Source organism: Cetorhinus maximus, chromosome 3 (assembly GCF_964194155.1).
Source record: "Cetorhinus maximus chromosome 3, sCetMax3.hap1.1, whole genome shotgun sequence".
NCBI lineage: Eukaryota > Metazoa > Chordata > Chondrichthyes > Lamniformes > Cetorhinidae > Cetorhinus > Cetorhinus maximus.
The window spans coordinates 93,596,306-93,612,039 of NC_135881.1; the positions used below are offsets into that span (position 1 = coordinate 93,596,306).

At 46.2% G+C, this 15,734-nt stretch overlaps 1 protein-coding gene across 1 annotated transcript in view; it reads left to right on the top strand.

The window, feature by feature from the left end:
• Nucleotides 1–15,734, top strand: part of sema5a (sema domain, seven thrombospondin repeats (type 1 and type 1-like), transmembrane domain (TM) and short cytoplasmic domain, (semaphorin) 5A) — a 251,957-nt gene that overhangs the window by 115,202 nt on the left and 121,021 nt on the right. Inside the window, exons 5-7 of the mRNA XM_078538724.1 lie at nt 7,730–7,792; nt 8,940–9,038; nt 13,678–13,891. Of these exons, the coding sequence (XP_078394850.1) occupies nt 7,730–7,792; nt 8,940–9,038; nt 13,678–13,891 (376 nt within the window). The remainder of the gene's footprint in view (nt 1–7,729; nt 7,793–8,939; nt 9,039–13,677; nt 13,892–15,734) is intronic.

Here is a 15,734-nt window from a genome sequence, read left to right on the forward strand (position 1 = left end):
CACAAGTGAGCTGCCCTCAGCCAGACAGGAGTCAGGCCTTCTCAGAGGCTATGCGAAGATCTATGGAGTGTCCTCACTGCATGTCGTCATCATCCTCCTGCAATTGAGTGACTATTAGAGCTTCCAGTGCATCTACATGACAGGAGCATTCTCACAGAGGGTATTCGTTCTGCCATAAGCCAGATTGGAGTCAAACGTTCACAAGTGCAATGTGAGGAATGATGGGGCCACCTCAATGCATGTCATCATCATCCTCCACAAATCTAGCAGCTTCCCAAGTGCACCTGCCTCGTCTAGCCAATGCGAGGGCTTCATCCCTGTCATCGTCGCCTCCAAGGACCTCCTCAGCCTCATTCCCATCATCGTCCTTCTTATCGGAGGAGATGTGCAGCTCCTCCATCTCCTCCTCAGCCAGTTCCTCTCCCTGTTGTAGCACCAGGTTGTAAAGGGCACAGCAGATGATGATGAAGCATGACACACTCTGTGGACTGTATTGCAGGGCTCCACCAGACTGGTCCAAGCACTGGAACCGCATCTTCAGCATCCCGATGGTCTGCTCCACCAAATTGCGAGCTGCAGCATGAGCCTCATTATATCATCACTGTGCTGTAGTCTGAGGCCGCCACATGAGTGTCATCAGCCATGGCCTCTGTGGGTAGCCTTTGTGCCCAGGGAGCCAACCCTGCAGCCTGTGTGGACTCTGGAGGACCCTGCGGGGAATCTGCGACTGACTGAGGATGTAGGCGTCGTGCACACTCCCTGGAAACTGTGCGCACACCTGCAGGATGTGTTTCTGGTGGTCGCATACCAGGTGCACATTCTCTGAATTAAAGCCCTTGCGGTTGATGTAGTCTGCCGTGTGTAGCGACGGAGACCTGTGCGCCACATGAGTGCAATTGATCACACCCTGCACCTGTGGGAATCCCGAGATCAGGGTGAATCCAATCGCTCTTGTATCCTGGCTGTCCCGGTCCCGGGCGAAATGCACAAAGTTGTGTGCCATGGAGAAGATGGCATCCTTGACCTCATGGATGCATTTGTGGGCAGAGGCTTGTGAAATCCCACAGAGGTCACCTGTGGAGCCCTGAAAGGAGCCACTGGCATAGAAATTGAGCACCCTGGTCACTTTCACAGCCACTGCCAGTGGATGCCCTCCGTGTCTCCGTGGCACTAAATCCTGCAGTAACTGGCAGATGTGAGCGACCATTTCCCCAGACACGCGCAGTCTTTGGTGAAACTGGCTCTTGGTCACCTGCAGACCCCAGGTGTTGCTAGGTGCCAGCTTGCAACGGTGGCCCGTGGCTCTTGGGCAATGTATGCAGGAACCCCAGCTGACCCTTCTTCCTGAGGTTGCCTCTGCGCAGCCAGGCGTCTCTATCGCTCTCTCCTCCATCTTCTTCATGCTCTGTAGGCCATCAGGCATACAGCTAGCTCACCAGGCTCCATGATCCTGATTTAGTTCTCTTGCAGGATGAAAGAGAGAGACATGTGGTTAGCTTGGGTGTACTAAGAACCTGTCCTGGTTAAGTGCGGTGGCCTCTTAACGCTTCCTGGAGAGTGCTGGCCACCACTTGGATGGCCAGAGATGAGTGCGCTGCATGGCTGCCCTGTTAGCTTGAACCATGGGGGAGACTGGTCCAAACCGGGATGCTGAGATTGCAAGGGGTTGTGAGCGCCTCCAGCAGCTTTAGCAAGGAGGTTGTACAACGTGTGGAGTCCAACTGCTCTGCAGTCCACTAAAGTGCTCATGAATTAGCTGACGTGGATGGACAATCCAGCGGGGGTGTAAGAGCCTGGCGGAGTGGCCTTATAATGATATGCTGCTGTATTCCAATGAGGTTCCCGACGACCAATGGCTGCAAATGTGGCCCTCTGTTGGCGGGGTGAGCGGACAATCACGACCTGCCTTCCTGCCGTCGTGAAACCGATTACGCTATACTGTTCACTCACGCCACCTATCATGCTCGCCATCAGCGGGCATGGAAAATACCACCCCTAGAGAGTGAACAGCTTGCTAACTCAAATGAGAGGAAGTAACCTTAAAAGTTCATATAACTGCACTTTACAAGGAGCTCTGGGCTTTGAATGCCTGGCTTCATATTGCAACACCTTGGCCTGGTGCTGTCTGGGTGACAAGCAACAGCAAGGGCATGCAGAGTGGAAGAGGTGGGAACACAAATCCTGTCCTACTGGGACAGGGCAGCAGGTTGGTGCTACACAGAGGCATTGCCAGCCCTGGGGTGGCACCTCAGTAATCCTACCCTAGTAATCTGTTGGAGGACCCTGCTGTGAAACTCCAAAGCCCTTTTGTGCATTGGTATCCACGGCCATGATGGCAGCGGCCAGAGCCCACGTGGCAGGAGCCAGAGCCCGCGTGGCAGCGGGCAGAGCCCACGTGGCAGGAGCCAGAGCTCGCATGGTGGCGGCCAGAGCCCGCGTGGCAGGAGCCAGAGCCCGCGTGGCGGCGGCCAGATCCCGTGTGGCAGGAGCCAGAGCCCGCGTGGCAGGGGCCAGATCCCGTGTGGCAGGAGCCAGAGCCCGCGTGGCAGGGGCCAGATCCCGCGTGGCAGGAGCCAGAGCCTGCAAGGCAGCGGCCAGAGCCCGCGTGGCAGCAAGCAGAAATTTCAGGACCTCAGCCTGAGTTTCCACTGCAGCACTCGGATGTTGTGTGGCTCCTGCTTGTGCTGTAATGGAAGCTGAGACTTCACCCTTCAGCTGTTGCACCACGGGTTAGGCCTGTAAGTGTTCTCACAATGTTGTCCATCACTTCTACACTGGAAAGGATGGACTCCAGGCTCTGTGCCAAGTTAGTGTTGGACTCCTTCATGTTCCTTGACAGTGACAACAGGCTCTGTAGTAGATCTGCCAATACACCAAGTATTTCTATGTGCATGGTCATTGGTATTTTTTTGATTTGTCACCACATTAAGGTCTTCGCCTGAATCCTCTGCAGGGCACCTTTTGTGTGACCTTACCTTTCCGGGAGCTGGCACAGGAGCTATCCTTTCCTCACCCGCATGGTTGTAGCCCAATTGTGCCCGGTAACTCTAAGCTACCCTCTAAAGTGCCAGTATCGGAGCTGTAGCTCAGGTTTTAGAGTGAATGTCTGTTCCCCCTCTGGGCCTACAACCTTAGGCACCTCTGCCTGGTCAGGTGGCAGCACCTGGGGATCTGAAAACATAAATGCACAAGGGCAGGTTTGGGGTGAGGGAAGGAGAGGGAAAGTAAGGGTTGTATGGTTACACCATCAGCAGCTTGTACAGATTGTGGTTTGAGGGTAATGTGAGATTTGAGAAGGTGAATTAGGTAGGAAATTCCATCATCCTCGATGATTTTAGCAATGCTGCTGGCCGTGACCTCAGTGATGTTGTTCCAATTATTCCAAATACCATCTCCTCCTCTTTGGGAGGTCAGTACAGGCAGCTGTGTCTGCCCCCCTTTCTCCCTCCACCCGTCGACCAACTTTTTCTCCTGCCTGCCCCCCCCCGACACCAAGGTTTGCTACTGCTGTCTATTATGGGCCACCTTGTCCTGCATAGAGAGGGAGGTGTGCCAGTGAATGTGGTGCCATGTATTTGAGTGGTGTGCCTGCCATAGTTGAATAGCTGGCAGTGTGTGCAAGCTGTTGGATGTGAGTGTGTGGCTTGCAGCAGTGCTAAATGCGTGAGTGTGAAGTGAAACATGAATGGAAGGTTTGAGTTGTAGTTGACATTGACTGGTAAAGAGGAGCAGTGTGCGAGGCTAGTGGTGCAGTTGGTAGGGTAGGGCATGTAAGGATGCTTTCACTGACCATAATCACTCATGGGGCTGAATTTTGCTGTTTTGCGAGCAGGGGGCAGGACCCGCTCGCCGATACACAAAATGATGCGGGTTGACATCAGGTGGAACCCCCGATGTCATCCCGCCCCATTTAAATTTTCAGGAAGCTGGGGGCACAGCGAAATCATCTGTGTGCCTACTGACCTGTCAGTGGCCAATTGAGGCCATTGACAGGATAATTAAAACAATTAAAGGACCTGTCCGTCCAACCTTAAGGTTGGTGGGCAGGCCAGGAGCCCCGGTGGGGAATAGAAAAAACATGAAACCTCATCCACTGGCGGGATGAGGTTTCATGCAGGGTTTAAAAAACTTTAATAAAGTTTTTGTGAAATTTATTAACGTGTCCCATCTCGTGTGACATTGTCACATGAGGGGGACATGTTAATGATTTTTTTATGTTTCTATTTTTAATGTTTCAAAAATTTTCAGTGATCTCCCTGAGGCAGCTCTTAGCCTCAGGGAGCTGTGCGCTCTTTTGTGTGCATGCGCGTAAGAGCGCACTCTCGCATTTGGGGAATCTCTCCCCCGCCCGCACAGGAAGCGCATAGCGCTTCCCGCCGGGTGTCACGCTTAAAATGGCGGTGGGGCCCGCTTCTCCGGCAGGGATCAGCTCCCCACCCGCCGGAGATTGTGTCGGGCCCGCCCGCCCGGTGGGCAGAAAATTCTACCCATGTTAGGTCATTCAAAGTACTTGCGGCACTGCGTCTGGGTCCTCAGTGGTAGGCTAGTAGCATGGACGGCTTAGTCCCCTGAGGAAAGAGAACCTCTCTCCCACTGTCCACCTACTGCACCAACGACTTAAGTGCTGGCATCTGAAAATCTGGGGGCACACTCTCTGGCCTGTTGGGCCATTTTTGTTTCTTTCTCTAGGTCTTCAAGTCTTCTCCAATCAGTTTCAGCCCGTGCTGCAGCCAGAGGCTGTCTTTCAGAGGGGTAGCCTGGCTTTAAGTTAGTAGAGGCTAGCTTTAAATGGTGTTAGCCTGGCACTACCCAGTGACCCTGTGCTCCTGCTGAGGTGTGCAGCCACTCAGCAATGCATTCAATGACGTGCCATGCAGCCCAATCAATAATATGGTCAGGCAGCGCAATGCTGCATGTGTCCCGCTTCAGTTTGAATTGGTGCAGGGTAATCACGCATCACTCTCCCCACACCTGAATTTTGGGGTATTTAACCCCCTTGAATGTTTAAATATAAATGTCCTGAATTTCTGCAGCAATTGTTCCGATCTTCTGCTATAACCTCTGAAGAATGATGTAAATATCCATCTTCTACCAATTTCTCTGAAATTTCTGCTGATCTCCTGCTGAAGTTATAGTGGAAGTTTGGGAGATAGTCTCTTTTATTGAGATCTTTTGGATGTGCTTCTGGGTCATCTCAGTAAAACACTAAAGTTTTTAATATTGTGATTACTATTCTTAAATTAATTAAAGTATTAAATGACTCAGTATACTTATTGTTTAAAAATGGTGATATTGGGATCTTGCCTGCTGATGTCCTCCAGAGCTGATCCCACCAGATTGTGTGGGGTCAGCAGGAAAGTATCTTGTTGTCATGGGAGGGATGGGCATAAGGTGGGCACATCTCTGGAAGGCATGTTAGCCAGGTCAACCCCAACTCTGTCCATATGCTCGGTGGCCCCCTACACAGACAATCTTTCAATTAAAAAAAATGCTTTTCTTCTGGAATTTAGGCTGCTTCCTTGGCCAGATCCCTTCAATTTTCATTCTTTTAGAGCCAGAGGCTTTCAAACTGGGGTCCGTAGAGACCTTCTGGGAGGGGGGTCTGTGAAATAATCTCCCTAGTAGATGAGAGAGAGAGAGAGAAAAAAAAACAGAAAAGAGGAAGAGGGAAGGAAGGAAAAGAAGGTAATCTGCCTACCAAGAATAAATTAATAGTAGTTAATGGACCTGCACAAGTCGTGACAAGCTGCCCACCCCTGGAGCTCCCGAATACTTGGCCGCCTTCACCGTGATGGGCACCTCAGTTGCCATGGTTTTCAGTGATGATTCTTGCATCTACTTTCAGTGGAAGGTGGGGTGGGAGGCCAGCTGCTGCTGTGATATTCAGGTGCATTCAGTTGGACTCGTGAAGTGAGCAAGTGTCACAATAATGCTGCCTGCCCTGCTGAGTATTTCCAGCGTTTTCTGTATATATTAGTCCCTTGTTGGTTTGATTATTATAATCACGGAAAAGCGTTCAGGCCGAGTCACTTAAATCTTCCACCATGTTGCAATAATGCTAATTCCTTAAATGATTAAATAACACTGACAATCTGGATTGGGTTTACATAGGTCAGTAAAATATTCCCCAGAGTGTCATGTTCATGTGAGAACTCTGTAATTAAATTGGAGGGAAGGAAACTTGTATGTTTATGGGAAGATTTTTTTAAAATTAAAACAGTAATCTGCTTTGAGCCTGTTAAACATTTAAATAGGGTAGGACTGCATTAATACTGATTTGGCTAATAGCTGTTTGTATTGAATGTGATTGGGTATATCGGCCATTAACAGGCAATCTTTAACCACGTTAATACACTTCAGTTGGCGTGCATGAGAATTTTAGTGGAGTTACACTTATCTTTTATCTTTGGTTTGTCTGGTCTGTTTCATCTCTATCCACAACTGTGAATTAGTCCTCAAATTGTTTTGAGTGAGTGCCTGCTTTCTTAAAAATATTATTAAAATACTTTCCAAATGCAACATTTTTTGCATTATGAATATTGCACAGTATTAGAATTTTGATGGGTGGTTCATGATTACTGTTCCATTTGAAAAGAGAAAGTTTGAGAACCACTGTCCTAGAGGCCAGTTCACCTCACCTCACTAGATGTACCTGCCTCCGCTGTTAACACAAGGTACTGACTAAGTCAAAGGAACCCAAACTGAGCATCAATGAGCAGGTTATTGCTGAGTAAGTGCCGCTTAATAGCACTGTCGACAACACCTTCCATCACTTTGCCGATGGTCGAGCGTAGATTGATTGCGTGGTAATTGGGCAGGTTGGATTTGTCCTGCTTTTTGTGGTCAGGACATACCTGGGCAACTTTCCACATTGACATAGGGAGTCCCTGTTCCAGCTTCCTTGCTCCCATTTGCATTGTAAAGCGTGGACAGAGGTTTCATGCCTTACAACACGTATAGGAAACTCCTGGAAGTGGCAGAGGCCTGAAGAAACTGGCTCTGGGCTGCTTCCCTTGGGGTTTTGTCTGTCCTCCTACCAGGATTTCTCCAGTGGAAACCCCTCAGCAATTTTGACCCTGATAAAACTTTGGGATTTTACTGTTGGTGTAACATTATTTGTATATGATTATTATCACTTTAAGTCAAATTGGAGTTTATTTGTCAATAGATTAACTCTTCAGGCTGTCAGGCTTTCATTATCAACTTTTTGTGAGTATTCTGAACGGCCCAAAAGGTCTAAAAGAAAAAGAATAAACAAAACAGAAACGAAGGGGAACATTTTTGTCATCGTTTAGCACATGCTAATGGATAACCTGTTAGTGTTTCATAATAGAAAAGTTATGGAAATATATGTGTGGATAGAAACTTGTTTATGTGTATTTGCAGTGAATATGTTTCAACTTTTCGTGTTTGACATTCCGTGCAATACTTAGCTACACCATCTGTGTAGGAATTAAAGAACATCTGTTGGAAATACATGCTTATTGATGTTAATAAATGAAGCGTGTCCCACCACGCCATTGAAACAATTAATTTGAAGTATTTTTCTATGTGTATGTGTGGGAGCCTTAACTCCGTGGAATTAATTTTACAAAGACAATGTGGTATTTCATAATTTAGAACTGCTCATCGTAGGTCAGGATACATTCAGCGTAGGCTCTGAAGAATGTGTTATGGAATTGGATGTAGCCTTAACTGTAACCTTGTGATATTTTTCTCCTTTCTTTAGGGAGTAGAATGGCACTCAGATGAAATGACAAAAAAAAGCTGTTTCAGTAAAGGAAAAACTGAGGTAGGTGGTGATTGTTCTCCAGGGAATAAGGCAAGATCTTGTACTGTGAGGTGAATGGGGGCTCTAGCTGCTTTCTCACACAGTTTGGTAACTTGCCAGCAACGATATAAGCAAATGCTTCCAGCTCAAAGGCATCAGAATTCCTGATTGGAACCCAAGACACATTTAGAAGGACCCCACACCATATTTTAATACCACGAATACCAACCATTTGTAGTTGTAACATGTCTGGAATTACAGAATTTAAAAAACACATCTGTACCCATTACCGGGTATACATTCTGCGCTGCTTTTTAATATGTTGAATTGGGGTCTGGGTTAAAATGTGGGCACAGTGGTTTCAGATAACAGTTGAATACTCAGTGACATTTATTCAACACTTGTTGGCTAAACATCTCAGCCTTTTAAATTAGTTAGATATAGAAAGTAATGTACTTGTTGTTCTTCTTGCCTTTCCCCCTAATCCTGACTTTTAATTTCTTTACAATTTTCGATAACAATACTTCATTCATTAAAAAAAAATCTATTTGTTATGGTGTAGCGGGAGGAGCTGGTTCAGACATAATAACTGAAGGGCAATCTCAAAACCCAGGTTTTTGATCCTGCGTATATTGAGCTATGTAATTAAAAGTCATTTATTTAAATGTAATGCTGTCTAGATTCAAATGTTTTTTAACTGGAATGCATTGGCACTGGTGAAGATAAATTTTTGCTGCCTGACCAGGGCATACAGGCCACCCTTATTCCAGGAAAAGGATGCAAACGAAAACCTGACCTGTTGCGCCCTTGATCTGTTTTGAATCAGTCTTATTATTGCACCAACTTACCTTTTTTGGGGATTAGGAATGCATGCTGATTACTGTCAATCCACCTCAGTTACATAAAACACCCACAGAGCATTCAGTAGGACCTGATGTGTTCACCGAATGACATCAGAATTGCAGTGAATGCACCACCTACACAAAGAAAGACTCTTGAAGGTTCAGTTGGTGCCAGTAACTGAGATGTGATTCTTTCAGTTGATTAAATTGCACAAGAATGATCATTTGGAGGCCTGTTATTATACAGCAATTGAAAGAATGCAATGCAAGCTAAACCTTATGTTTTAGTGATTTCTTTTGTATTAAACTACCATGTGTCATTGCAGGAGCAATGTCAGAATTATATCCGAGTCCTCCTTATCAACAGAAATAGGATCTTCACCTGCGGGACAAATGCATTTACTCCCGTGTGCACTAATCGGACGGTAATTACAATCAATACATTTTCTGCTTTTTTGATCATCGTATAGTTACAATTAAACCGGATTGTGATTGATTTAAGTTCAAAGAAACAGCATCATTTAAATTCCAGTTTATCCTGGTGAAGTGCAGTACATGGTAAATCCATACAGGATGTGACTGCCTTTGCAACCTTCATGTGATTTCCTTAAAATGTAGTTAATTTCAAAAGACTTTGACTCTGTTTTAATTGTATATCAATTTTTAACAGGTTGAAAAGATATGTGTACAAAAACAGAAGGCATTAACTGAGTCAGCAGCACCTGATAATGTGGTAATCCATGAGGGAGGAGCTGAAGCAATTTATGGGGAGGCATAGGAGCCCTGTGATTCTGTTCTTAGGTGTATTATTTATATTTATAAAATAGACAAAATGTGAGGTAAAAACATGAAAACAGAATTGCCCCCAAATCCATAAGAGTTGAAAAGGGGAGATTGTATGATTTCCATTGGATGGGGGTCAGGAATTTAATGCAGTGGCCGGTGGCTAGGAATTCACACCATTCATACTGCCCTTTTAAATTCTTGTGGTGGTGCCCGTGTTTGGATCTTCTTCCACTACTCTTACATCGAGAGGGTGTATCTGGGGAAGTTCCAGGCTTCTCTAGCTAGATATTCTCTAGCCTTTACAAAGCTGAAGCATTTGCAACCGTCTTCAGCCAGAAGTGCCGAGTGGATGATCCGTCTCGGCCTCCTCCTGAGGTCCCCAGCATCATAGATCTCAGTCTTCGGCCAATTTGATTCACTCCATGTGATATCAAGAAACGGCTGAAGGCACTGGATACTGCAAAGGCTATGGGCCCTGACAATATTCCGGTGATAGTACTGCTCACTCGTGCTCCAGAATGTGCCGTGCCCCTAGCCAAGCTGTTCCAGTGCAGCTACAATACTGGCATCTACCCGGCTATGTGGAAAATTGCCCAGATATGTCCTATACACAAAAAGCAGGACAAATCCACCCCAGCAAATTACCACCCAATTAACCTACTCTCAACCATGAGCAAAATGATGGAAAGTGTCGTCGACAGTACTATCAAGCAGCAGTTACTCAGCAATAACCTGCTCACTGCCACTCAGTTTGGGTTCCCTCAGGGCCACTCTGCTCCTGACCTCATTACAGCCTTGGTTCAAACATGGACAAAAGAGCTGAACTCAAGAGGTGAGGTGAGAGTGACTGCCCTTGACATCAAGGCTGCATTCGACTGAGTGCGGCATTAAGGAGCCCTAGCAAAACTGAAGTGAATGGGAATCAGAGGGTTGGGGGGGATGGAGGGAACTCCCCACTGGTTGGGGTCAGACCTGGGACAAAGAAAGATAGTTGTGGTTGTTGGAGGTCAATCGTCTCAGTCTTGGGACATGGCTGCAGAGTTCCTCATGGTAGTCTCCTAGGCCTAGTCATCTTCAGCTGCTTCATCAATGACCCAAACTAGATCATAAGGTCAGAATTGGGGATGTTCACTGATGATTGTGCAATGTTCAGCACCATTTGTGACTCCTCAGAGACTGAAGACTGGGCTTATTTCCACTGGAGTTTAGAGGAGTGAGGGGTGATGTGATTGAAGTATGTAAGATCCTGAATGGTCTTGACAAGGTGGTTGTGGAAAGGATGTTTCTTCCTGTGGGCGAGTCCAGAACTAGGGAGGCATTGTTTTAAAATTAGGGTCAGAATTTTTAGGTCGACGAGCGCGATCGGCGAGCCTGGGATTTGCCAGGGACAGACCGCTGACCGCGATCGGCCCCCGACCGCGATTTCACACTGGCTGGCCAATTAACGGGCAGCCAGCATGAAACGTGCGCTGGGAAGCTCAGCGCTGCTGGGGTGGGTGTGGGAAGAGGGCGGGCGTTGATGTCAGTGCGGGCGTGGGCAAGCACTGAGAGAAAGCTCCCTGAAGACAGAGTTGCCTTAGGGAGCTGCAGATCCAAAAATCCTCAAATAAAGTTTTGAAGAGCAGAAAGAAATGTCCAAGCATCCCAATCAGACACCTGAAAATATACATGATAAAAATGCTGTCCACCGATTTTTAAGAAAAAAAAATCATTTCATCATGGAAACTCCATCCTGCCCATGGATGAGGTTTCATGAAAAATGTAAAGGCCACCTGGCCGACTTGCCTGTCCACCAACCATAAGGTTGGATGGGTAATGTAAAATTAAAGAAAATTGCACCGTTAATGACTTTAATTGGCCTCTTAACTGTTGGCGGCCGCACTTCCGACTTTTGCACGTGCCCACTGAAATATCGCGCAAGTGAGTGACGACGTCAGGATGCTCGCCCAACACCATCTCACGCAATTTCACGCCAGATCGGGTAGGGCCCACGCCCGTCCAATCAGTGTAAGATTCTGCCCTAGGGATTGCCCTTTTAAGACAGAGATGAGGAGAAATTTTTTCTCTCAGAGGGTTGTGTGACTTTGGAACCCCCTGCCTCAGAAGGCAGTAGAGGTGAGGTCACGGAATGTTTTTAAGGCAGAGGTAGATAGATTCTTGTTAGGCAAGGGAATCAAATGTGAACAGGGATAGATGGGAATGTGGAATTCAAAACACAAACAGATCAGCCATGGCCTTATTGAATGGTGGAGCAGGCTGGAGGGGCCGAATGGCCTACTTCTGTCCCTATTATGTTCGTATGAAGCAGTCTGGGTCCATATGCAGCAAGACCTGAAGAATATTCAGGCTTGGGCTGATAAGTGGCAAGAGTAACATTCGCATCTCACAAGTGCCAGGCAATGACCATCTCCAAGAGAGAATCTAACTGTCTCCCCATGACATTCAATGCGTTACCATTGCTGAATCTCCCACTATCAATATCCTTGGGGGGGGGTTACCATTGACTAGAATGTGAACTGAGCTAGCCATATAAATACTGTGGCTACAAGAGCTGATCAGAGGCTGGGAATTCTGCAAAGAATAACTCACCTCCTGACTCCCCAAAGCCTGTCCAATGTCTACAAGGCGCAAGACAGGAGTGTGATGGAATACTCTCCATTTTACTGGAGGAGTGCAGCTCCAACAACATTCAAGAAGCTTGACACCATCCAGGACTAAGCAGGCCACTTGATTGGCTCCACATTATCACCTTAAACATTCACTCCCTCCACCTCTGTTGCACAGTGGCAGGAATATGTACTATCTGTAAGGTGCACTGCATCAAGTCCCTAGTGCCACTTTGATAGCACCTTCCAAACCTGCCACTTCTAGCATCTAGCAGGACAAGGGCAGCAGATGCATGGGAACACCACCTGCAAGTTCCCCTCCAAGCCAGTCACCATCATGACTTGGAAACATCCTGGAACTTCCTATCTAACAGCACTGTGGGTGTACCTACACCACATGGACTGCACAGTTCAAGAAGGAAGCTCACCACCACCTTCTCAAGGGCAATTAGGGATGGGCAATAAATGCTGGCCTGGCCAGCGACACTCAGATTCCATAGGCAATTGAAACAAAATATACAGGTTAAACATTTAGGTGCGTTTAGACATTTTTCTGAATTCTGGGCTAAAATGGGCATGACTAATGCTGATTCCGAATGGAACAAAATGAGCAAGTGTTCCTTTCTTCGTTGCACCTCAGCATAATTAGCCCCATTTCCACCAAAAAGATGTAGACACAAGTAACAGAACCTGTTTTTTAGACTTACATCATTAATACTCTTTGAAACATGAAGACTTTAACTGAAGGTTGCAGTCTTTACTGTACTATGGATGCAAGTCTTCTCTGCAATCCTGCCCAAAAAGCAGGTATGATTGTAGCATAGAATGAGGGAATATTTGAATGATGGCGTTTATTACCATCTCTTCACCGGGTTATTCGTTCCACAGCTGTCGCTGATCGCTGTGGCAAAAACAGGGACAGGGCACAGACCCCCCCAAAGGATTCACTTCCTTTCCATCCCACATACCGCTGCCTGCTGGGGCTTCTATCAGTGGGCAGAGACTCTTGGCGAGCTCCTACCCTTTTAAGGTCTGTTTTCTGGTGCTTCAGTGGAATCCCTACTGTAGCAACACCAGGAACATCTGTTCTCATACTGGCAGGCTCCCTCTTGGCATCAGGAATCCTGCTGCACGTTTGTCATGCATATGGGGTGGCCTAGGGTAACAGCTTGAGTTGGGCCATAGGCAGGTGAGTAAACGAAGGTCTTGCCCCACTGAAACTTTATCCAGAGAGCAGAATTTCAGCCACGGTATTCCAAAGTATTGTTCCTCAGGAGATTTTACTATTTACATGGTTGTTTAGGCCACATACCTCCCTTTAAATTGCTGGCACACCTGGACATTATGTCAAGATAAATGCAATTTATACCTGTTTTAAAAAAAAGATGGCCATTGCTGTATGTGGGACTTGAAAACACCTCAGGTCTGCAAGGTAATAGTGGAATGTACATCTGGTTGTACACAAACAACAGTATCAGTCTTTGAAGGCTAGAAGTCTATAAAGTACATACAAAGCTACTGTCTGAAGTGCTAAAAAGAACTGCCCAAAGACATTTTGGAACATGTCTATTGCAGAGAGGTTTTGCTAAGATCAAGAACATTAAATCATGTGTTTCGATTGTATTTGATGTGCTAATTCTTAAATCTTCATTGGATTGTTTACTTTTTGCAGCTAACCAACTTGACAGAAATCCATGATCGCATCAATGGCATGGCTCGCTGTCCATACAACCCACAACACAATTCCACTGCTCTAATTACATCTACTGGAGAGCTCTATGCTGCCACAGCCATGGATTTTCCAGGGAGAGACCCTGCCATCTATCGCAGCCTAGGAGGGCTTCCTCCTCTCCGCACTGCTCAATACAACTCAAAATGGCTAAATGGTGAGCACTGACAGGGATAGAGACACTGTAAACATTAGAGTATAACAAAGCGACTATGTACCTAAGGATCCTTCAAGCCTTTGAATACTACTATAGTAATGCTGGTTTTAAAATGATAGGAAGATTATATAGGGATGATTTTTCTAAGGCTCTCCCACCAGTGAACTGGTGCAATCGAATAGTGGGGTGCCCAATTTCCAAGGAATGATTTGGGAACCAAACATGTGGCCTTACCAGCATGCATGGGCTTTACTTTAATATGAAAAAGCTAAAAATTCCCACACTGAATGTTCCAACTTTGGATGGAAGGCTCTGTGCGCCGTGTCCATATAAAACTGGAGGTCCTGGAACCTGAACTGAAATGGCAGTATTAATTGTTGGCAGAAGTCTTTAGCTTAGAAATTTCAATTGTGCATTGATTGTAGCCGGTGGAATTATTGCCTTGGGAGAAATGAGTTCCACCAATTTCATTCCTCTTTGCTCCAAGTGTGTCAGATTTACCCCCTTTAAAGAGTAAAATGTCTATGTTTTAATTTCGTTCAATTTTTGTTCCACTTTGATTGACTCAGTAGTTGATTTTGCCTTTTTGGAGTTTTTTTCTTGCCAATGTTTTCATCCATCATTCTTGGTTGCTGCTTATTTAAGTCACGTTGTACAAAGTGGGAGATTGCTTATTCCTTTGGGAGTTCCAAATGCATTGCATGATTTAGCCAAGAAAGAAAAGTTCATGAGGCGTTAATGAACATGTGTACACCCCTGGGACTCACATAGATAGGGATTTCCACACTGAACCTGAACATGTCATAGGAGCCCTGTTTTCATGACCTCTGCATCCAAAGAGTGGCCACTGTAGAATTGTACTATCTGCTGAAGAATAATCTCCAGACAGGATCTAGAATAAAGGCTGTTTTTTGCATGGAAATGAAGATTACTGCAACATGAAGCTTTTCATGCCAGTGCATCCTTCTAATCTATTTGAAGGGGCATCTGCCACATCAGGCAGTTTACAGAATACACCTGTATTAAGCAACCAATGCACTATGTTTGCAAGGGGTAACATCTTCATTAATTTTCCTATAGGAATGAGGTATCAGCTAGATAGGGCACTGAGTGGCAGAGTTCCTTGAGTGTAGACTGTTGTAGCTGTTACCAGTGTGGGCATCGGAATGCTTTACATCTACTGTATAGCCTATATGAGCAGATAGAATAAAAAAAAAGGTAAGCCTTGCATTTATATAGTGCCTTTCATAACCACGGGATGCTTCAAAGAGATTCACAGATGTTCAGACAAAGGGCCACTGATCTAGAACATTAACTCTGTTTCTTTCATCTTTTTAAAAAATTGATTCATTCAATTTGGGTTGCGGGCTTCACTGACTGGACCAATATTTATTGCCCATCCCTACTTGCCCTTGAGAAGGTGGTGGTGAGCTGCCTTCTTGAACCGCTGCAGCCCATGTGGTGTAGGTACACCCACAGTGCTGTTAGGAAGGGTGTTCCGGGATTTTGACCCAGTGACAGTGAAGGAATGGTAATATAGTTCCAAGTCAGGATGGTGAGTTACTTGGAGGGGAACTTCCAGGTGGTGTTGTTCCCATCTATCTGCTGCCCTTGTCCTTCTAGATGGTAGTGGTCGTGGGTTTGGAAGGTGCTGTCGAAGGACCCTTGGTGAATTCCTGCAGTGCATCTTGTAGATGGTACACACTGCTGCCACTGTGCGTCAGTGTTGGAAGGATTGAATGTTTGTGGATGTGCTGCCAATTAAGCAGACAGCTTTGTCCTGTTGTGGGAGCTGCACTTACCCAGGCAAGTGGGGAGTATTCCATCACAATCCTGACTTGTG